The sequence below is a fragment of the Callospermophilus lateralis genome, chromosome 1, assembly GCF_048772815.1.
Source record: "Callospermophilus lateralis isolate mCalLat2 chromosome 1, mCalLat2.hap1, whole genome shotgun sequence".
Taxonomy (NCBI): Eukaryota; Metazoa; Chordata; class Mammalia; order Rodentia; family Sciuridae; genus Callospermophilus; species Callospermophilus lateralis.
This window is the reverse complement of record NC_135305.1, coordinates 102,425,102-102,447,722: the sequence shown is the minus strand read 5'-3', so window position 1 is coordinate 102,447,722 and position 22,621 is coordinate 102,425,102. Positions and strand designations below refer to the sequence as shown.

Here is a 22,621-nt window from a genome sequence, read left to right as displayed (position 1 = left end):
TGTTCCATCTGAGACTATGAGAGGTTGCAGAAGAAAAGAAATGTTATGACCAAAACCCAAAAGCCCTGCATCACCCATAGTCCATGTGCAGCTCCCAAACATCAGTACCAGGATCAAGTTGAGTGGTCAGAGTGCGCATGGGCACAGCAGTTCACTGACCTAAGTGAGAAGGAGGAGTTTCCCAGGGCCCACCACTTTGAGATGATACAAAATTTTACTATGCCACACAGAATGGCACAATTTAATCCTTATGAATTAATCCTGGAATTTTCCATTTGCATCAGTGGCCATAGGTATCTGAAAAGGTAGAAAGTGAAACTGTGGATGAGGGGGAACCACTGTGTACAAGTATACACAGAGATACACAGGCACACAAACACACACATGGACAAGCTGGACATGGTTCCCTGCAAGGAAGCTGTGTGGCCCTTTGTACCATGACACCTCTCATCTCCTGCACAGGGAGCTGCAAGTTAAGGCTGTGGTCTGAGAAATGGGGCACAGTGCATGGGGTGTTTGCATGGGAAACATTGCAAACCACTTAGTCTTTATCATTCCTTTAGAGGCTCGCCAAGTCCTACAGGAAAGAAAGCTGTTTGACAGGGCCTGACAGTCTCCAGCCATATGGTAACATCTGGAAGAACCCCTGTCCACAAAATGTGCTTTCTAAAGTGCTGGTCAACAGAGAGACTAGAGAAATTGTCAGGAGGTGGCTGTGGTGGCACTGGGCTGTGTGGAGGATAGAGTTACATATGGAGTTGTGTGTGGTAAGGGGCAGTGGTGGGGTGGGGATATCCCACCACCATTTGGCGGGTCTGAATGAGGGTGGTTTTGAAGACTGAGCTGAGGAGATGAGGAGATTACTTAGGCATCAGCTGTTCTCTATAGAGGGCTTGGCCAGAGCCCAAGCTGAAGGCCATGTGTCTCAAAAAAGTCACATAGCCTCTCTGAACTGAGCCAGGTTATAGTGTGTTTGCTGGTCTGTTAGATCAAATCATGTGTCCAATATGGGGCAGCTGGTCACATGCCATGTGCTCCATCATACGGACTTGAGTTCCCATGATGAAGAGACAGCTTGGGCAGTTTGGGCATGCCCAGCATGAATGCATGCAGCCAAGGGCCCATACATTTTCCTAAAATATCAAACTGATTTGTATATTTCAGATTCATCCACATCTCCTGGGTCAATTTTAAAGACATCTATGTCAATTGGAATGAAGAACTGTCTCTTCAAGCTGTGTGTGAAGACTGTGGAGAAATACCAAATCTCTCTTATTCCTGGGATCTTTTCTTAGTCAATGCAACAGAAAAGAATAGGATTGAAGGTGAAATGTTTGCTTTATTTTACTGACTGAGGAGAAAGCTCGCGGTTGTCTTGCGTTTGCCAAGAGTTTGGTCTGACCCAGTATGTCTGACTTGCCCGATTGATGGCTTCTGCTTCCCTAGCACCTCTTGTTTTCACACTCCAAAAGAGAGGAAGGAATCAACTGCTACTCAGGCACCCTGTGGAAGTGACAGAAGGCTATGCCCAGCATTCACTGAGACGGTTTTATTTTTTTTTTAAATAAAAGACGGTTTTATTTTTTTATTTTTTTAAAGCCACAGTGAGCTATTGAAAAGGACACATGATGTGACTCACCTTTCAGAGGACTGTGTCCCTATGATATTGTGAAGTATATATTCGGTCTACATCCCTGGCATATAACTCATCCCTGGCATAATCCCCAAATCCTTGGAATCCTCAAAGTTATAGTGCCTTTTTGTATGCTAATGAGGTCACTGATGACTGGCAGCTCTCAGGTAGCTTCAGGATGAGAGTTGGTCTTCAGAAAGACCAAGGTGGGATGGCCAAGGTTGGGAGTTTCAGCCCCAGTTGGTCACCAAGGGCCAATGATTTAATCAGTCATGCTTGTGTAATGAGGTTGTCATGGGAACCCCTAATTTATAGCTGATTAGTCAGAAGCACAGGTAAAACCATCAGGGGCTCGCAATTGGCACCCAAAATAGGCACAGTCTTGAGGCTTAACCTGTAAGGTCTGAGTTTACCTCCAGTTACATAGTGTGAGAATTGAACTGAATTGAGGAATACAAGTGGAAGTCTTCTGCAGAACTGCTTGCTTTCTTGTTAGTGGAGAGAACTCACACCATTTAGGATCACTGAAGTGATCTGTGTTGTAAGAGTATAGTACGAGAAACTGAGTCTGATTTTTCTACACAGTCTTTCAGACTGTTCTACACAGTCTGTATGGTGAGGCCTGGTTCTGAGCCTCTTTCCTGCACTGCCAGCTGGTGATTATAACCTCCTCTCCAAGATTCACTGAAAGATGGGTACCCTTCTTGTCAGCCCAAAAGACAAATTGAGGCATGCCGAGTGTAGGAACAAAGAGTTTATGCAAGGCAGAATGCGGATGGCCACCAAGGTAGAGCACACAACTTTAGTTGCCCAGAGTAAGGGCTCATAAAATGATATCCAAGAGACTGGGTTTTATAGGTTAAAACAGAAGAAAGAAATTGCAATTGATGAGAAAGACACAGCATGTGGATTAATGGTCAGTCACTGATGCCATACTTTCCAAGTAGGAATTGCAGTAAACAAGAAAGGGCTTTTACCCGGGTTATTGATTATCATTGTGGTGTTGGGAAATCTGCAGACATGAGCTGTGTGCTGGGTCAGAATGACCTAGGAAACTATGTTCTAATGCCCCAGGATTAAAGAATTTTTTAACATCATTCTTGTCACATTTAAGTCCTTTCTCATACTGTTCCACAGAGTGGAGATAAGACTAAGTAAAATAATGTGTAAGAACATGCTGGGTGTTGGGCTGGTTGGATCACAGTTCCGGTGGGACACTTAGGTGTGAACCAGGATCAAGACTGAATTCTCATGTGGTGATGACTGTGATCAGAGGGACAGTTCCCATGGCAAACAGAGCAGCTTTGTTTGTGAGCTGGCAGCCAGCTCTTTCAGCACAGCTCCTGCCAAACCCCTATTGGCCTTCTGCCATTTAAAAACAATCTGTTCAATGGGGCGATACAAAGCTTCTGAAAGTAGAACTCTGAGTACAGCTGGCCTCAGTGGCTAAGGGGACATGAAGACATTGAGTGCAGTCATGCCCTGCATTGCAGGAGAGAAATTCCTTAATTCTTTTGGGGTATGTTGAATTTTCTGGAATCAAAGCCAGAGGATGTCCAGAGGTTAAATTTCCAGGAAAGGAAACATTGCCCTAGATGGATGAATCTCAAGATCCTGGCTCCCCCATAGTCAAAAGCAACAGCATGATTGACAGTTCATTTATATGCCCATGGCTATTTTTTTTCTTTGCTCCTGATTCTTCATAAATTTGAACAATGATTTTTGGAATTGTTATATTCTGTCCTTACTGTCAGGTAGGGGAGTGAGGATTAGGAGAAATTCCATGTTCCCCAAATTGTTTCTATAATACATGAAAAACCAATACAGAGGGTGTGGAGAATCTGGCAGGCTCCCCTTCAGTCTCTATGGATCCTGGGGAAAGCAAATCCCCCCTACATGTTTACAACAATTGGTCTCCAGACTATCTGATGAAAACCACGTTCCATGGGTTTATCTCTCAAGTGCGGGTTTTGAATTCACATCAGACTTGTTGAAAGCAGAGCAGTCTTACAAAATTTACAGACTTTTAAAAAGCTGATTTTTCCTATTTGGTCCAGAATTTTAACACTGTCATATGTGTGTTTAAGTTCACTTTTGTAGCACTGGAGGGCTGCTGGGTGCCTCAGCACTCGGAACGACTTTGAAGTCATCAGAGTCAAATCTTCTGACCACTGAGCCAAATATGACAGATTCCAGTGGATCACCCACGCTGTCTTCACGAGAGCCTTCACCCATGATCCACAGTCGGCTTGCCCTTTTAGTCACTAGGAGCACCTCTACAGAGTCCACTGTGGGTGGCCCCCAGATTCCTGCTTCTGGTGACAACACAGCCCTGGAGGATCCTTCTGAGGATGAGCCACCTGTCCCAGAGCTGGGATCCCTTGGTGAGGGAGCCTCAACTGTGAGCCCCTCTGAGAGAAGCTGGTCTCCACCCAGCTCCTCACCTGCCCTTGATGGCAAGTATCTCCATCTCTGCAGGTTGTCTCCCTTATTTGGGCACCAGGGTTATCTTGGGAAGGGTGCATCTGGTGGATCAGGTTTGAAGTCACATGCACAATGCCCTTGAATCACAGAGTGCTGGATTCACACCTACTATTTGTTAATTGTGGCTTTAAGTGAAACATTGTGATTTTGTCTCATAGATTTTGAAGCCTATTACAGTGATATCCAAGAAGCAATGCCATCTAGAGGAAGACAGAGAGGTAACTGCTTCTATGATTGTTCCGCGTAGGCCCTGCATCCTGGCCCACTGTTCTCCATCTCTTCTCCACACCCTTCGCTGAAGGCTAGATTCATGTGCTTCCCCCTTTCATCAAGGCCACCTGGAGCTCCCAGAGTCAGAGAGAAAGTTTAAACTCCTCTGCCTGGAACTGGTTGGCCCAAAAGTTTGCTTCTAGCTTACCTCCTTCTGCACTTCTTGTACTCTGCTCCAAAAATCTCTCAGTAGCCTCAGGCCTGATGATGAGCGTTCCAGCTCTCCCAGACCCTGTCGGGGGGTCCTCTGCCTAAAATACCTCCCCTACACTCTCCCAAGTTGCCTACTTGCCAAGCATCTTCCCTGAAGATCTGCTCTATTTACCAGTCTCTGAAGCATTTCTCAGTCTGATGATGACCCCCCACCAGCCAAGGGTATTTCCTCCTAACCATTTAATGCAGAGGGCTCTGGCCTAATCATCTCTTTGTCAGTCATTTTTACCCTGAGATCTTCAGAGAAAGCTTCCGTGACTAGCTTCTGCTAGTGTCCCCAGAGCTATTGCAGTGCTCGGCACATTAGCATCCAGTAAGGGTATTATCCAGTGATGACCAGAAAATGATTTATTTATCTATCAAGTGAATGGATGACCCATTAGTAGATGATTTATCTGTCAGGAGAATAAACGGATGATGAGTGAACACTTGATTAATCTGTCTAATGAGTAGATGGAGGATTCAAGAATGATTTATCTGGCAATGAATAGGTGGACAATTTATTTGTTGACAGAACAGATAGATGGATGGTGAGTGAGTGATTTATTTCTGGAGTGAATGGCTGGATGAGTGAGATCGTGTGGCCTGGTGTCACTCTGCTTCTGTTCCTGCTGCATGTGGTCATTTCACTGCATAGCAGACAGAGTTCTTTCCCCACCACAAGCCACACTGTCACCTCCAGATAGTCCCTCCAGTGACTTCCCACCACACACAGGACAGAGGCTGTGGGCTGTGTCCCCTAGAATGACCCCAACCTCGTAGGCCACCATCCCACTTTATTGACTCCCTCTGACTGCCCTTGGAAGACCCTCCCCATGGCAATTAATAAACCACACCATAACAGTGTGGTTTTAACTCAGTATGGAAACTTCCTCCTCCAGATTTTCAAAGAGCTTCTTCCATCCTGTGTTCTGAAGCCACTCTAGAGAGGTGCTCCCCACCACCTTTCCACTCCCTGCACTCTCTTTCTCTGCAAATCCTGCTTTATTTTTCTTTATCACAATTATCATTAGCTGATTTGCATTATCTATGTATTTACTTGTTTGTTTTTCTGAATCTTTTGCTATAAATTCCAGATCACAAGGACTCTATTGGTTTGGTTCACTCCATGTCTAGTTCTTAGACCTGGACCTGGTAGACCATAATAAATATTTGTTGAATAAATAAAGGAAGGAAGGAACATGTGATTAGGTCACTAATTACATAATAACGAAGTGCATTGCTTGAATATGTTTTTTTGCTGAAGACATTATTTTAGACATGAGGTATTCAACAATTGTAGAAATAGTCACTAATGTCAACATTGAGTCATTCATGCTTTAAGGAGATCATGACTTTTTCTCTTGTTAAATATTTTTATTAGTGAATATAAGTATACATAATAATATGGTTCATTGTGACCTCTTCATACCTGCATATAACATAATGTGTTCCATTTAACTCCATAGTATTTCCACTTTTCCTCACTTCCTTCCTCCCCCAATCCCCTTCCTTTACCCCATTGCACTATCTTTTATTTATTTGTTTATTTTACTTGTTGTGTTATAATTGTATATAAAAGTGGGATTAATTGTGCTATATTTATGCATGCATGGAGCATAACATCCGTGGACTTGGTTGATCTTCTTAGGGAACTACACAGGCCCCCCAGGATCAGGACTGAGCACAAGTGCTGAGGAAGAGAGCCCTGGTGAGGGGGACAACCTAGTGGGCCCTTTTCTCCTCGCCGGCAGAGCTGAGCCTGCCCTTGTGATTGACTGGCCCAAGGCCCTGATCAGCAGAGCTGTTTTCCAAGGCTACACCTCATCGGGTATGAATGTGCTCATTGTGTCCTGATTTCCTAGCTACTTCAGAAAACTCTGGATATCAGCCCTCACTCTTCCTTAAAACATTTTGGGAAATACCATTGCAAAATTACAATGTTTAAAAACTATCCCTGTTTATATCATCAACCTTGTTTTCTAGGTCTCTCTTGATTCAAAGGTACATGGTGTGGGGGTCAACCTGTGCCTGCTGAGGAACAAACCAGCATAGTAGGACAACACTTATACTCAGATTGAGAATTTCTCATAACTAACATTCCACAAAGACTTAAAAATTGCTTTGATATTCCTTAATCATACTTTATAATTTCATAAAATAGCAAAATTGAAAACTGAATTTATTGTAAACACATAAAATAAAATCTTACCAGCATTCTCTTGTTTCTTGGGAAACTAGTACTGTTTCTGAGCCAGAATGAAAGATCTAACCTCAGTATTGCTTCTACTGGGCAGAAGAGACCTAGAGATAGGATTTCATCTCTTTAGAGAAGGTGGTAACAATCTAGTGGCATTTCCAAATACAACCTATTTTACCTTCATCCCTGGAGCAAGAGCAGAACTTGATGCCTAGGCTCTGCTGACCCCTGTCCTGCAGGCCACTGACCTTTGCTTCCTTGTGGCTGCCTTCTCTTCTGTAGGTATCACAGAACCTATTGTGACAATAAAACCATACTCACTGAGCAGTGGAGAGACATATGTTCTACAAGCATCTGTGGGTATGTTATGCTGCCAGTTGGATCTGGTGTGGGGTAACCATAAGTGTTTTGGCTGTATTTTCATCTTTTCTTGGAAAGGACAATCACTTGTCACTCCTGCAGACATTTGCATCAGGATCCTGACTCCCCTTCTCTCCAGATGTCAGTTCCCTGCTCCTTTATGTTAGAGAACAAGAACAGGAAGTGGTTGTGTTTCTGTGATTTACTCTTCCTTGAGGAATCAGGCACATGTTTAAAACAGGGTAAAGGATTGCCATTTTCCCCCAGTGCTTTTGAGTCCAGGACTCACATATTCTAGGCAAGCACACTATATCCCCAGCCCTTTTTATTTTATTTTGAAACAGGATTCACCCACGTGCATATCATTTCCCAGTGCCCAACATCCCTTCCCACATATCTGTGACTCATTCTGAGATCATAATTATAGGTAACTTCTTGATATTTTCCTTTTTAACAAGTACAGAGGATTCAACAATATTTATCTAGAGATGATACCCACATTTTTGCATTCATTAAAACCCACCATGCATTTTCAATCTTGTATCATGCATTAACTCTCACATCACCTGAGGAAAAACTTAAGGTTCACTTTCTTCTGAAACTTGATAGATGGGGCAAAGATCCCCACAGATCTTCTGGATTCTTACTACCACTGTGAGCCCCTTCCTGCCCCAAAACTAAGCCAAGTCCCTGCTAATTTTGAAGAGGGACAATGTCTGCTTTTGTTTAACAATCCCTCTTGTCCTTCTGCTGGGCCTCTCTCTCTTGCTTCTGAAATTTGTCTGAGTAACAAGCTTATAGCCATTCTTTTTGATAGGCCACATATATTATCAGCGCAGGAGACCCCTGGGAGCTTGTCCATGGGCTTGTTCATGGGCTTGTTCAGTGTCCCTGGATGGCAGGGAACAGTGAGCTGGGGGCCCAGATGTCCTGTTTTGTTTCCTTTTCCTCTGCCCCACACTCTCCCTAACAGCTTCCCTCACCTGCTATGCTCTTCCCAACATATTGGGCCACTGTGTGACTCTGTCCTTCCCATCAGAGTTATTTTAGCTGAGATGCCCATTCTTATCCTCAGGTCTTTTTCCTAACCAGTATATAACTTGTACCCTAGGGCTACTTGCTCAAATGCCTTCTTTCATAGAGATTTTCCTGGTCAGCCAGGTGGAATTAGTCACTTTTTCCTTTTGGATTTTACCTGTATTGAAGGAGCTGCCTTAGATAATATAACACATAAACATTGTTAACCCAGCCCTTAGTATATAGCACAGGTTCTCTAGGTCCCTATTGTGACATTTGATGATGATCATTGGCATCAAGATTTTAGAGTTTGACATGCAAATTTCCATCTTATAATTCATATCAAGAAAAATACATTGAAAGATTAAAAAGTTTATGCATGAGAGGGCTGGTGGCTCAGTGGTAGAGAACTCCCCTAGCATGTATGAGGCACTGGGTTTGATCATCAGCACCACATAAAAATAAAATAAAGATATTTATTGGGCTGGGGATGTGGCTCAAGCAGTAACGCGCTCGCCTAGGTTCGAGCCTCAGCACCACATAAAAATAAAATATAAAGTTGTTGTGTCCACCGGAAACTGAAAAATAAAAATTAAAAAATTCTCTCTCTTCTCTCTCTCTCTCTCTCTCTCTCTCTTCTCTCTCTCTCTTCTCTCTTTCTCTAAAAAAAAGATATTTGTCCACCTATAACTAAAAAGCAAATTTTTTAAAAAAGTTTATGCATGAGAATAGTCATTATAGTGTGACTAATAATAGTAGAATATGGAAAATAAAATGTTTAATCATTGGGAACTAATAATTATGTATACTGGGATAGCTACTCAACAAATCATATATATATATATATATATATATATATATATATACACACATACACACACACATATATATATATACACACGCGCGTGCGCACACACACATATATCTTAGCCATTTGGGGCATTATATGATGACATGGAAAATAATTATGATATTAATACAGTTAATGAAATGAGAAGATAAAAATGTATCAGTTAATAAATTCAGCTTAGATGTCTTTATGTACATGGCTGAGGCTTAAAGAAAATAGGGGAATGGAACAGGTTTGATTTGTGGGGTGATGTGTCTGTCAGTGTCCTCTCCCCCCAGGCTTTGGTCTCTATTGGTGGGTGTTGTGTGGTTTCTGGGTAGTGAATTGGTCTGTCTCATTTTCTGTCATTGCCCAGGGTCTGGGAATGTACCTTCCCCACCTAGTAAGCACCCAGTAAATGCTTCTTCTATGAATACATGCTTTAAGGCAGTGTTTTCAAACTCCAGCTTTTGTCAGAAACTCCTAAAAGTCTGTTGAACTATACTGTTGCGTCTTAGTCTTTGATTCAGCAGGTCTAACTAAGGGGAGGCTCAAGAATCTGTCTTTCAATTCCCAGATGATGCAAATGCTGCTAGTCTGGGGACTCCCTTTGAGAACCACTGCTCTAAGTTTTTTGCTATAAAAACTTCTGTTACTGTTGTTTTCCATCCTAGCTCAAAACTCTATCCCATTTTTCTCTTAGCTTCAAAGCAAGACTTACTAGGCAAAGCCCAGCTGTACTTGACAATCAACCCAGCTCCACAGGACATGGCCTGTCATGTGCAGCCCCACCATGGTCTGGAGGCCCACACCATCTTCAGTGTGTTCTGCATGTCAGGAAAACCGGTAGGTGGCAGCCCCTTTTCTGTACTGAGACCAAAGGTAATAGCAGCTTTTGGAAGTTGTGGTGAGCTCTGCATGGCTTGCAGTAGGAACTAAGGCCTCTTCTTCCCTTCTGTGAAGGACTTGGGCTTGCAGTCAAATGTTGGAAAGTTGCTCAAGCATGAATGGGACCTTCCCTCTCTCTAATGGAAACAAGGTCAGAATGGCCCCCAGTTTTGAAAGAGAGACAGACTTTCTTACTAGGAACCACAGTGGGATACTCAGGGCCTCTACCATATGATCAGAGCAGGAGTCCCCATTACTGCTGTGCACACAAGCAGGCAGTGAGTAACTCAGAGGAATCTGACCCTGACCCTGGGGCATGTCTCTAATTTGGACTTCATTTTACTCTCCTGATTTGGGCAATGGAGAAGGTCACTATGGATATTTTTCTTTCTTTTCTTTTCTTTTTTTATAGAAAGTTTGTGATGATTAGAGAGGTGTGTGTGAAGGAACAAATGCTTCCTTGTGAGATTGGGTTAGCAAGCTTCCTCTTGAGATTGGGTTGCAGGCTACAACATTGCAATCTTGGTACCATCCTCCCTGTCCTCTTGCTCTATACACTGCCTGTCTCTGCCCTTTTGTTCTGCCTCTGTCATTTCTCAAGAAGCCCACACATGTCCTTAGGAGAGTCCAGGCCCAGGTCTTTCCTCAAAGTCTAGTTTCAAAGACCTCTGCTCCTAACAGAGTGTGTGTCCCATCTCCTTTCTCTGTTGTCACTCATGTTTACATTGTGCCTAGCTACTGCAGGGGGCAGCAGGATCCTCTTCACCTAGAGGAATCCTTGTCAGTCTGATTCATGACTAACAGGACCTTCCAGGCTGGAGAGCTAGCAGACCCTGAGTGAGGAATCTTGTTTTATTCCTGCTTTGGGTTTTTGGAAGAGAGCTCTGTAGGGAAGAATTGTGCAAATGGAACCAGGAGAGCTCTACACATGTGTTGTGCAGCCGAAGACCGTGTTTGGCTCTCATTCATTCTGTTTCTGGCTGCAGCATATGTCCTTGGGTGCAATGAAGGTTGCAGATGTATATTCATAGATGATGCCATTCAAATGAAGTATCCTATATTTTTTCTCCCCATAGGACTTTCATTATGAATTTAGTTACCAGATAGGAAACACCTCCAAACACACCCTGTACTATGGGAGAGACACCCAGTATTATTTTGCATTGCCAGCTGGTGAGCCCTCAGACAATTACAAAGGTACGTAACAGTGTGAGTTGGATCACTAAGCTCCAGACATTTTCTCCTGATTTACAAAAGCTAAAAATTTTTTAAAACTATATGTGTAGAAATTAAAATTATTTATTCACTTTGATGAGTTTAATGTTTTTTAGGTTAGTTTGATTACTTACCGTTTGGTGCAGGAAGAACATTAGAATAAACATCAGTAAATATACACACACACACACACATACACACACCATACATTTTAAATTTTAAATGACATATAATGTACATAATAAAATTCCAAAGAATTTTTATATGAATTAAATAGTTAACACCAATCTATCTCTTGTTTACTAATGAAATATGCCATATCTGGTGAATCTTGCATTTAGTATAAGTGAAACCAAATCAAGGTATGCAGACCAAAAAAATAATGTGAGATAAAGTACTAAAATAATATAGAGTAAAGAAATATTGAGTTAGCAAATTAATTGTAAATCCTTTGTTAGTCCACTTCTCACTACTATCACAAATATCTGAGATGAATCAAATTAAAAAGAGGAAAAGTTTATTTGGGCTCACAAGTTTTGCAAGTTTCAGTCCATAATTCATTGACACCATTGCCTTGTACCTGTGGCAGCACGGTATATCATGGCAGGAGCAAGTGATGTGGAGGCTCATTTACTTCAAGTCTGGGTATGAAAGAGGTGGAGTGCCCTATGAGGGCACACCCCCAATGACAGGAAGACTTTCCTCTAGGTCCCACTTCTTAAAGGTTCTACTACTTCTGAGTAGCACCAAGCAAGGGACTAAGCCTTGAATGCATGAACTTTTGTGATGAATTTCATATATAAACTCTAACCCCCAAGCAAAATGAATCCCATAGTGTGGGAAACTTTCTACTCCTATCCCTGCCCCTGAGGTCCTGTCCATTTCTAAATCAGCACTTGGGAATGGACCTCACCTGAACATATAAGGGATTCCATCATTTAACACAGTACCTGGGTGGGCACAACCCAGTGTGGTTAGACTCTTCAGGGTGACTGATGTTTTTTGTTTGTTTTTTAACTTCTTGACAGTTGCTCTGTGCAGGCAAGGTTGAGAGTCACTAATCTAGAAGATTCTTTGAACTGTGTTGGTATGACTATTTCAGCCCAAGTTCTGAACTAGGTCATGTCCCTCATGTATTGAAATCTCACCTCTCCTTTGAGTCTAGTGAAAGTACTTTCTCTATGAAATGTTGCCTGTCACCTCCAATTAAAACATTTGTACTTTCTTCTAGATTCTAGTCAAATTGAGCAAAACTTTCCTGAGATGGTGCAGTTGTGAGCTTTCTAATCATGTTCTACTTTGTATGTGATGCCTTTATACTTCCATCTGAGCTTGAGGTTTGGTGAAGTCAAGCAACAAAAGGCTAGCACAGTAGATGCTGACCAAATGGTTGATTTTTACTTTCATGAGCTTGCCCTGATAAATCCTTAAATGCTAAAATTGCATTTAACTTCTGTCCTTTGGAAAGTATTCTCATGATGGATGCTCATCCCAAACTCCCCCAAGTCTCAGTAGAGGGTCCGAAGCCAGGGATGTATGCTAAGAGCTTGGTCAGAGCAGAATGTGTCCTTCAGACAAGGAGGCCCAACCTCCATAGGCAACCTTCTTATATGAAGACCTGGCATGTCCCTCCCCTGAGAACTGCACGTGGGGTATGAGGGGCCTCTGTCTACAAGGCCTGCCACAGACCATAGAGCTAGGCAGATATCCAAACAGGAGCAGGGTCTGAGCACCGTGTTGACAAAAATTTTTAGAATCAGATTTCAGGTCACAGTCCCAGAGTAGTGTCAGGGTTAGTGATGGTACTCAGGTCCTTCACAAGTGTGATTTTGCTTCTAATGTTCATGATTATCATAATCAATTCCTATGAATATCTGCATTCAATATTAGATACATAATTAGATACAAAACTAGATACATAATGCATACCTTTTTATGTTCCATCTTTTGCAAAAATTAATATGGCACCTATTAAGTGTGTGAAATTGAACAGTCTTACCCAAAACCTACTTTTTTCTCTTATATTCTGTATCATGATTCATAGGACCAACATTTTATGCAGTGGGGGATTTATAATATTGGAGCTTCGCCAGGCACTGTAGCGCACACCTATAATCCCAGTAGCTCAGGAGGCTGAGACAGGAGGATCACAAGTTCAAAGCCTTCAGCAACTTAGGGAGACCCTAAACACTCAGTGAGACCCTGTCTCTAAACAAAATACACAAAAAAAGGCTGAGGATATGGTTAAGTGGTTAAGTGTCCCCCGAGTTCAATCCTTGGTACCAAAAGAACCCAAAAAACAAAATTGGAGTTTCCAGGGGCCCACATAATATTTACTGAATCAGAAATAACTGGGGAAAAAGCAGAACCTAGAATTTTCTTGTAGACAAGCTTTCCAGTGATGCAGGTGTCTGGGACCACATCTTGAGAAGAAATGACCTCTAAAATTAAGTTCCCAAACCCTTAGCATTGGGATTCAAATTGAAGATGATATGAAGACACCAGGGTGCATAGATCAACACACCATTGATCTTCCTGTATAAGTCACACATCTGCACCTATGGCCCTTACCACTTGATCATCACCCATACTCTGAGCTCATCTGCAGGTCTCCTCAGCATACCTGGAGCTGTTACCACATGGAGGGATTTCTAAGACCCAGCAGAGCCATTTCCTGCCACATTCCTATGTCTTCATGCAAACTTCCTTCAGTTAGACTTTGTCTTCACCTTTCTTCTAGACCTGTTAGATCTATACACGTCATTTAGGAACTGATTAAAATATTACCCCAGCCCTTGATGGACCATCAGGGAGACTATATTTCACTCTGTGAGCTCCCCGTGGCCCTGGCATTCACTCTGTTTCAGCACTCCTCACGTTGCTAGTGGACAGGATTACTTGTAGGGCACAGACAATCCTTTTTGGCCATAACCTCCTATCCTGCCACAGGCTTATCTTTTGTGGGTCAAATGAGTGAATGGGGGAGCATGTGAATAAATGAGTCATTCCCTGACACCCACAGCACACAATGGTGCCTTCTGCCTACCAACTCTCTGTGACACCTCTTGTCTTCCCTGTCTGATTGGCACTCAGTGCCTTGTACTGATGCTCTGATTTTATGTTGGGGTGTGAGATCTTCCCAGAAGTGGAGAACCTGAAGTACCACTCCCATGCCTTGCCTTATTTTAGTAGCCCTGGAAGCAACTGTCATCATTCCATCATATGGATTTGCTCAAAGGAGATTCTATTTGCTGGTTTGTTGGTAACCACAGTGTAAGCACCTTGAGAGGGCAAAAAGCCTGCAATTTCCTTTCATCCTGCGCTTTGCCAGGACTAAGCTCATCCACCTGGTGCTGCTCAGTTGCTGTCAGGGTGTGAAGAGGCATCTCTGTAGCCACCTATTCAGGATGACCCTCCTGTCATGTTCTCTCATAGTCATGGTTTCTACTGAGATCACAGACAGCAAAGGCTCCAAGGCACTGGCGTGCTCTGTGGCGGTGACCGTGCTGCCCCGTTTCCACGGGAAAGACTGCCTCAGCGAGGACCTGTGAGTATCACACCACACAGACATCCGAAGCAGTGTCCATATTTCCTCAGGGGACAGCAGCAAGGCAGAGTGGCAGGAACTGATTTCAGGATGCGCAAAGGGAGAAGTTGGGGTTCTGTCACTATAGTCCTGTTGACTCACCTTTCTGTGGCATCTGTGTCAGTGCTTCAGAACCCATGACACACTTTTTTCTTTCTTTAGAACTGTTTTATGAAGGTATCATTTACCTTTTATATAGTTCACTCACTAAAGGTGTGCGATTCCTTGGTTCTTAGTACTCTTACAGAATTGTGCAATCTTTAGCACAATCTAGTTTTAGACAATTTTCACGACCATAAAATGTATTTATTATAATGTGCTTATTAGTTGCCACTCCTCTACCCACACTACCATCTTTAGTTTCCTCCTCCCAGCCCCAGCCCCAGCCCCAAGTAGTCACTAATTTTACATCATGTCTTCCAATTTGCCTATTCTTGGAATTTCAATGGGATGATATGAAATGTGATTTTTTTTTAAAGAGAGAGTGAGAGTGAGGGAGAGAGAGAGAGAATTTTAATATTTATTTTTTAGTATTTGGCGGACACAACATCTTTGTTTGTATGTGGTGCTGAGGATTGAACCCGGGCCGCACACATGCCAGGCGAGCACGCTACCGCTTGAGCCACATCCCCAGCCCCTGAAATGTGATTTTTAATAACTGTTTTTCTTCATGAATGTTTCTGAGTTTTATCTATATAATCATATATTAGTACCTCGTTCCTTTTTATTTTTGAATATTATTTATTGTATAGATATATCACATTTTGGGTTTTTTATTTTTAAATTAATGGACATGTGGTTTTTTTTTTTTTCCCCCCCACACTTTGGTTCTATAACAAACCATTCTGTTCTAGGCATTCTTGTGTGAGATTTTGTGTGCAGGGATGCTGTCAGCTCTCTTGAGTAGATAACTGGAAGTGGAACCACTGGTAACTCTGATAACCGTGCATAACTTCTGATAACACTGACAACCATGATAAATCTAGTTTTAGCATTTGGAAAAATGCCAAAATGTTTTCCAAAATGGCTGCACCCTTTTGTATTCCCACCAACACTGGGTGAGGGTACATCCTAACAAATACTGGTTGTTGTCTGCTTTTTGATTATGGCTATTCTAATGAGTGTCATTGAAGTTTGGATTTTCATTTCCCTGTGCTCTATGATGCTGAGCATCTTTTCATGTGCTTTGGGTATCTTCCTTCTAAATGTTTATTCATCCACTTTGCCCATTTTTGATTTGAATTATTTTTGTTCTTATGATTAATTTGTGGGAGTTTTTTTATAGGCATTGCATACAAATTCCTTTAAAGATATGTTCTACAAATGTATTCTCTCAGCCTCTTTTCATTTCACTTTCTTGATTGTCCATTGAAGAATGAAAGTTTTTGAAGACCCTACTTAATTTTGAGTAGTCCAATTTAATTATCTTCTCTTTTATTCCTTGTGTTTTTTGTGTCAATCTATGAAATTACTGCCTAGTGAAATAACACAAAGACTTACATCTGTATTTTTTCTTAAGAGTTTTTGTATTTTTAGGTCTTACATTTAAGTTTATGATCCACTTAGAGTAAATTTGTGTGTGTATGTGTGTATATGTGTGTGTGAGTTTGTGTGTGTGTGTGTGTAGGGCTCCACGTGCATTCTTTAGCATATGAATATCCAAACTTCTAATCACAGGTTGTTGAAAACTGTTTCCTCCACAGAATTGTCTTTGGCTTTCTGTCAAAAATCAACACCACATGTTGGGGTTTATTTCTGGATTCTCCATTCTGTTCAATTTTCTAGATATCTCTTTTACACCAATGCTATGCTTTTTGATTACTCTAGTTTTGTAGTAAACTTTGGAACTGAGAAGCCTGAACCCAATTTTGTTATTTCTTCATAAGATTGGCTATCCCAAATTCCTTGAAGTTCCACATGACTTTTTAGAAGCATCTTGTTAGTTTCTGCAGAAGCAAAACAGAGCATAGGTGCCACAGTGACTGGTGCTGGCCACCCTCTCTCTTGCTCCAACTTAGCCTGCCCTTCCTAATACTGTGGGCTAGGGCTACCAACACCTATGAAGGTGTTAAAAAACAAAAACAAACAAACAAACAAAAAAAAAAAAAGCAAAAGCTAACTAGGATTTTCATAGGGATTTTCTAGAATATATAGATCAGTTTCCGAAGTATCACTATCTTAACATTAAGTCTTCCGATTCATGGACATGGGATATCTCCTATTTTTTAGACCTTTAATTTCTTTCAACAATGTTTCATAGTTTTCAGTAGGCACATCTTGTATTTCTTTTTTTGAGTTTATTTATGAGTATTTCACTATTATTGATGTCATTATAAGTGGAATTATTTTCTTAGTTACATTTTTGAATTTTTATTGTAGTAGATAGATAAATAATTGATTTTGCATATTGATCATGTATCCTATAACCCTGCTAAATATGTTTATTTCAGTAGTTTTTTAGCACTTCCTCTGGGGCTTTCCATATATAAGATTGTTTCATCTATAAATAGAGACTGCAACACTTTGATCTTTCTAGTCTGATGCCTTTTATTCCTTTTTTCTTGCCTGATCAGTTCTTGCTAGAACCTCCAGTTTAATGATTAGGGGGAAGCATTCAGTATTTTACCTTGTGTTTAGTATGGTGTTAACTATAAGTTTTTCGTAGGTGTTTGTTATTTGGTTGAAGACGTTCCCATCTATTCCTAGTTTATTGGGTGTTTTTAATCATGAAAGTATGTTGAATTTTTTCAAATGCTCTTGCTAGGCCTATTGATGTGATTATATGGTTTTGGTCCTTTATTCTAATTAACAAGTTGATAAGGTTTGGATACTTGGGTTCATGCTGACACTTTATTTCCAGTGTAACAGTGTCAAGGTTGGGGGGCGGATAGGGGGCTTTGGCCATCATGAATAGGATTAGCACCCTTTCAAAAGGGCTGGAATGACCCATCTGGGCCCTTGTTGCCCTTGCATCTTCCACATGAGAATGCAGTGTTCTTGCCCTCTTGAGGAAGCAACAGGGTGCCAACTTGGAAGCAGAGAGCATCCCTTACCAGACACTCATCCTGTCAGTACACTGATTCTGAATTCCCAATCTCCAGAACTGTGAGAAATAAATTTCTGTTCTTCCTATATCATCCAGTTTCAAGACTTTTGGGGGCGGGGGCTGGGGCTCAGTGGCAGAGCGCTTGCCTTAGACATGTGAGGTACTGGGTTTTATCCTCAGCACCACATTAAAAAAATAAATAAATAAAAATTTGTGTCCATCTATAAACTAAAAAATATTTTTTAAAAAATTTTGTCATAACTTCCCAAACAGATTAAGACACAAGTTATATTTATATATGATCATTTTTCACATGTTGAATCACTTTTACCTTTCAGGAATATATCCCATTGGTCCTAGCATATAATTCTCTTTCTGTGTGGGTGGATTTGGTTTTGCTAATATTATACTTCAGAGTTTTGTGTCTACATTCATAAGCACTATTGGCTGGTAGTTTTCTTTTCAGCTTTGCCTTTGTCTGGCTTTAGTGTCAGAGTAATACTGCCCTCAGTCTATTTACAAGTGTTCTTTTGTATTATTTGGAACATTTTGTGAGGATGAGTATCAATTCTTCTGTGAACATTTGATAAAAATTATGAATGAAATTATCTACATCTGTATTTTCTTTTTGGAAAGTTTTAAAATTACTAATGTAGTCTCATAGTTTTAGTCATTTGTTTCTTTCTAGAAATTTTCTCATTTCATCTACATTCTGTAATCTTTTGGTACACAGGATTTTTCAAAAGAATAGAATTGCGTTGTAGTCCTTTTTATCTCTATATGGTCAGTAGTGATATTCATTTTATTCATTATTTAAATAATTTCATTATTTTCATTTTGTGTCTTTGTCAGTCTAGCTAAAGATTTGTCAGCTTGGATGATCTTTTCAAAGAACTACTTAGGGTTTCACTGATTTTTTTTTTCAATTTCATTCATTCCTGAACTAATCTTTAACATTCCTTTTCTTCTGCTTGTCTGGGTTTAGTTTGCTTTTCTTTTTCTTGTTCTCTATATAGGCTAATAATTTGATATCTTCTTTCAGACATTTGTAGCTATAAATTTCACCCCAAGCACTACTTTAACTGTATCCCAGGTACTTTCCTTCATTAATTTCAAAGTGTTTTGTCATTTTCCTTTCTGCTGCTTCTTGAACCATTGATTCTTTATGAATACGTCATTTAATTTTCACATATTCATGAATTTGCCAAATTTCTTTTGTCTTTGATTTCTAATTTAATTCCATCATGGTCAGAGGATGTACTTTGTATTATGACAATAATTTAAATTTTATTGAGTTTTTTAATGGCCTACATATATGGTATATTCCAAAAAAAAAAAAAAAAATCCTTTACTTGAGAAGAATGTGTATTCTGCTTTTGGTGGGTAAAATGTTCGGTGGATATCTGTTTGGCCTATTTCATTCATGTTATTGTTTTACTCTTACAAAGCTTTATTGATTTTCTTCCTTGTTTTTCTACCCATTATTGACAGTATAATTTAAATTTTTTTTCCTTTCCCTGTAGGTCTGTTGGTTTTTGCTTCATGTGTACAGCATCTGTTGTTAGGTCCCTATATATTTATAATTTTTTTATCTTCCTAATATTTTATCATTGGGAAATGTTCTTTATCACTAATACTTGTTTTTGTCTTAATTTATTTTTAGTCTGATATAAATATAACCTTTCTAGGTGCCTTATAGTATCTGTTTGTATTTATGTCTTTTTCAACCTACGTTTATCCTTTAGTTGGATCTTATTTTCGTAGCCAGTCTTTTATTCCCTATCTTTTGTCTGGATTTTGTGACACATTCACAATTTTTGCTATTATTAGAATCATTGAATGTAGGGTGTACTATTTTACTTTTGTTTTCTACATGTCCCATGATTATTTTGTTGCTCTCTTCTTCCTTTATCACCTCCTTTTTTCTTAAAAGAATATTTTGTATTGTACCATTTTAACTCCCTTAATGATTTTTTACGAATATTTTTGTTGTAGATGGAATACCTTTATTTTATTAATTAATTGCTATGTGGTGCTGAGGATTGAACCCAGTGCCTCACACATGCTAAGAAAGCCATGTGCTCTACCACTAAGCCACAACCCCAGCCCTCCCTTAATGATTTTTAAGTATATTTTTCAGATACTTGTTTAGTTGTTGCTCTAGAGCTTACAATTTACATCTTAGCTTATTAGAAACTTCTACAAACTAATATTAAATTGCTTCTAGTTAGATATAGAAACTTACACCTATATAGCTCCATTTTCTCTTATTTTTGTGAAGTTATTATTATGTTAACAGCTTAAATTATGCTATAATACAATATTATGATTATTCTTTTATATAATCTATTTTTAGAGAAACTAGAAAAGAATAAAGGGTACAATCTATTTTAATAAGTGTTTTTAAAGTATATTAATCTTCTTATTAGTTGTCTTCGAGTATCCCTGTAAGTTCAAGTTGCCATTTAGTGTCACTTCATTATTCAATATAGCTTCATCCCCACCCCCATTCTTAATGTTGTTATTGTTATATTACCTTTCTCTGCATTATGGGCCCAACAATAACATTTTATAGATATTATCTCATGCAATGGCTTTTAAAATAAGTTAAGAATGAAAAATGTGATTTATGGATTTAATGATGCCCAGCATTTTCATGAGTCTGTTCATTTTTTTCCTACTGTTTTATTTCTGTGGCTCATAGTCTTTATTGTTCTATCCTCAAATTTGCAAATTCTTTCTTTTCGCAAATCTACTTTTGAACCTTTCTAGTGAATTTTTCATTTTGATTATTGTACATGCAACTCTAAAATTTCCATTTGGTTCTTTCTATATCATAAATGTATTGTTTTATCTCTTTATTAATGTTCTCTGTTTAATTATTTATTATTATGCCTTTCTTTAATTTTTTTTTTTGGGGGGTGGGTACCAGGGATTGAACTCAGGGGCACTCGACCACTGAATCACATCCCCTGCCCTATTTTATATTTTATTTAGAGACAGGGTGTCACTGAGTTGCTTAGAGCTTTGCTAAATTGCTGAAGCGAGCTTTGGACTCATGATCCTCCTGCCTGACTCTTTAATTTTTAAAATATGGTTTTCTTTAGTTCTTTGAACATATTTATAAAAGCTGCTTTGAAGTCTTTGCTAAGTCCAACATTCAGGCCTTCCCAAAGACAATTTCTATTGTTTGCTTATCTTTCATGTGTTTTGGCTATACTTTAAGTGTCTTTGGGTATCTCACAATTTTTCATTGAGAATTGGACATTTTAGATAAATACATAATGATCACTGTGGGTATTGACCCATTCCTTTTCCCTAGGCTTGTTTTTGTTTGTTTGGCTTGTTTATTGACTTAGCAAGACTACTACTGTGAAGTGTATTTCCCTCTTTGTGTAGCCCATGGTGTTTCTGCTCAGATTTATTTGTGTGTTTTTATCTTCAGTCTGGATTCCTACAGTCTTGGTCTCCATTAATTAGTCATTGCTCCATTGGTCAAATGTGTGCTTAAGCATACATGCTAAGTGTTCACACAACATTTTTTAATAAATTGGAATTTCTATTTTACACATTTGGAAACTGAGGCTCATTTATTCTGGTAAATGTTGCTCTGAAAGTGATACAACAAAGAAATTGCAGGGCAAGGGCTGGAAGTGGCCATTGACCTTGTACACTAGACTATTTTCAGGGCTTCATGTTGTCTTTCCAAGTGCAAATAACTGAAATATACCATTTTTTAAATAAGTAAACTAATACCCAGTTGGTGAAATCTGAAGTCATTAACTTGTAATTTTACCAAAACCACAAGTACAGTATGCATATCCACTCTGTCATGCATCTGAGAATTAATTACCAACTCTGAATTATTAGGATGCTGTGAAACTTCATCCAGCTCTAGCCTCTGTGATATCTCTGGACTACATTTCCTCACCTGACATGATGTTTCCGTATCAGTATCTGTGTGACTTCTTGAGCCCTTTTCAGTTCTAAACAAAGGGTTTTATGGGAGTTTGACAGGATGTCTTGTCTCTGCACAGACCAATTCTCCTTTGTGTCATACTCTTTCTTTCGAGAATCACCCAAGACTAAATTCCATTCCACCCTTAGTCGGCAAGATGAATAGCTTTACAGTGTGTCTGATCATGATAGCTCTGTGTTTTCTTCAGATATAATTCCAGTCTGAAAAACCTGTCCACCCTCCAGCTGATGGGGAGTTACATGGAAATGAAGAACTATGTCACCATGATCACTGGGATCCTGAGTCGTTTGGTTAAGGAGAACAGAAATGCATCGTGTGGTCAATGGTCACAAATACAGGATGCATTGATTTCTTCTGTATGCAAATTAGGTTTTGCAGATCAGGTATGGCCTAGAGCATGGTGAAGGCAGGGTCTGTAAACTTGTGTCAGGTAGTGGGTTCGTGGCTGTTTGACTCCCGGGAAGTAGTCATACTGATGAAACACAAGCAAGAAAGGTGACCAGGTAGGCAGCCAGCTTGGCTCCCATACATGGGTTTGGTCTTTCTTGCCTTCTGACATGTCTTATAAATGAACACTGCAAGTCAATCATCATAATAGATAATTCCTCTAGTGTAAGTTAAAATTCTGTAAATCCAATCTGATTTTATATTGTTGACTATAATATCCTTGATAGTCATTATTTTATGCAACTTCTGATGAAATGATGATATAATCACAGGTTACCATCTTTGCTCACATTTTTGCCCTCTGTCTTATAATGGGCACTAGAGATCATTCACATCTACAAAAAAACTATCTTGTTTCATTGTAAGATTCTTCACTTGAACTACTGTTTTTCTTCCTTTATCATTCTCTCTGAACTTTTCTCAAAGTTTCAATTAGTTCTGTCCCTTAATTTCCTTCTCTTTCATTTCCGTTTCC

The 22,621-nt window shown here is 39.8% G+C and overlaps 1 protein-coding gene across 1 annotated transcript in view; it reads left to right on the top strand.

Moving 5' to 3' along the window:
* Window positions 1-22,621, top strand: part of Pkd1l1 (polycystin 1 like 1, transient receptor potential channel interacting) — a 140,174-nt gene that overhangs the window by 48,423 nt on the left and 69,130 nt on the right. The window contains exons 14-22 of the mRNA XM_077110056.1: window positions 1,165-1,325; window positions 3,721-4,017; window positions 4,276-4,335; window positions 6,231-6,410; window positions 7,062-7,139; window positions 9,689-9,831; window positions 10,950-11,070; window positions 14,524-14,635; window positions 21,887-22,082. Coding sequence (XP_076966171.1) covers window positions 1,165-1,325; window positions 3,721-4,017; window positions 4,276-4,335; window positions 6,231-6,410; window positions 7,062-7,139; window positions 9,689-9,831; window positions 10,950-11,070; window positions 14,524-14,635; window positions 21,887-22,082 — 1,348 coding nt within the window. The remainder of the gene's footprint in view (window positions 1-1,164; window positions 1,326-3,720; window positions 4,018-4,275; window positions 4,336-6,230; window positions 6,411-7,061; window positions 7,140-9,688; window positions 9,832-10,949; window positions 11,071-14,523; window positions 14,636-21,886; window positions 22,083-22,621) is intronic.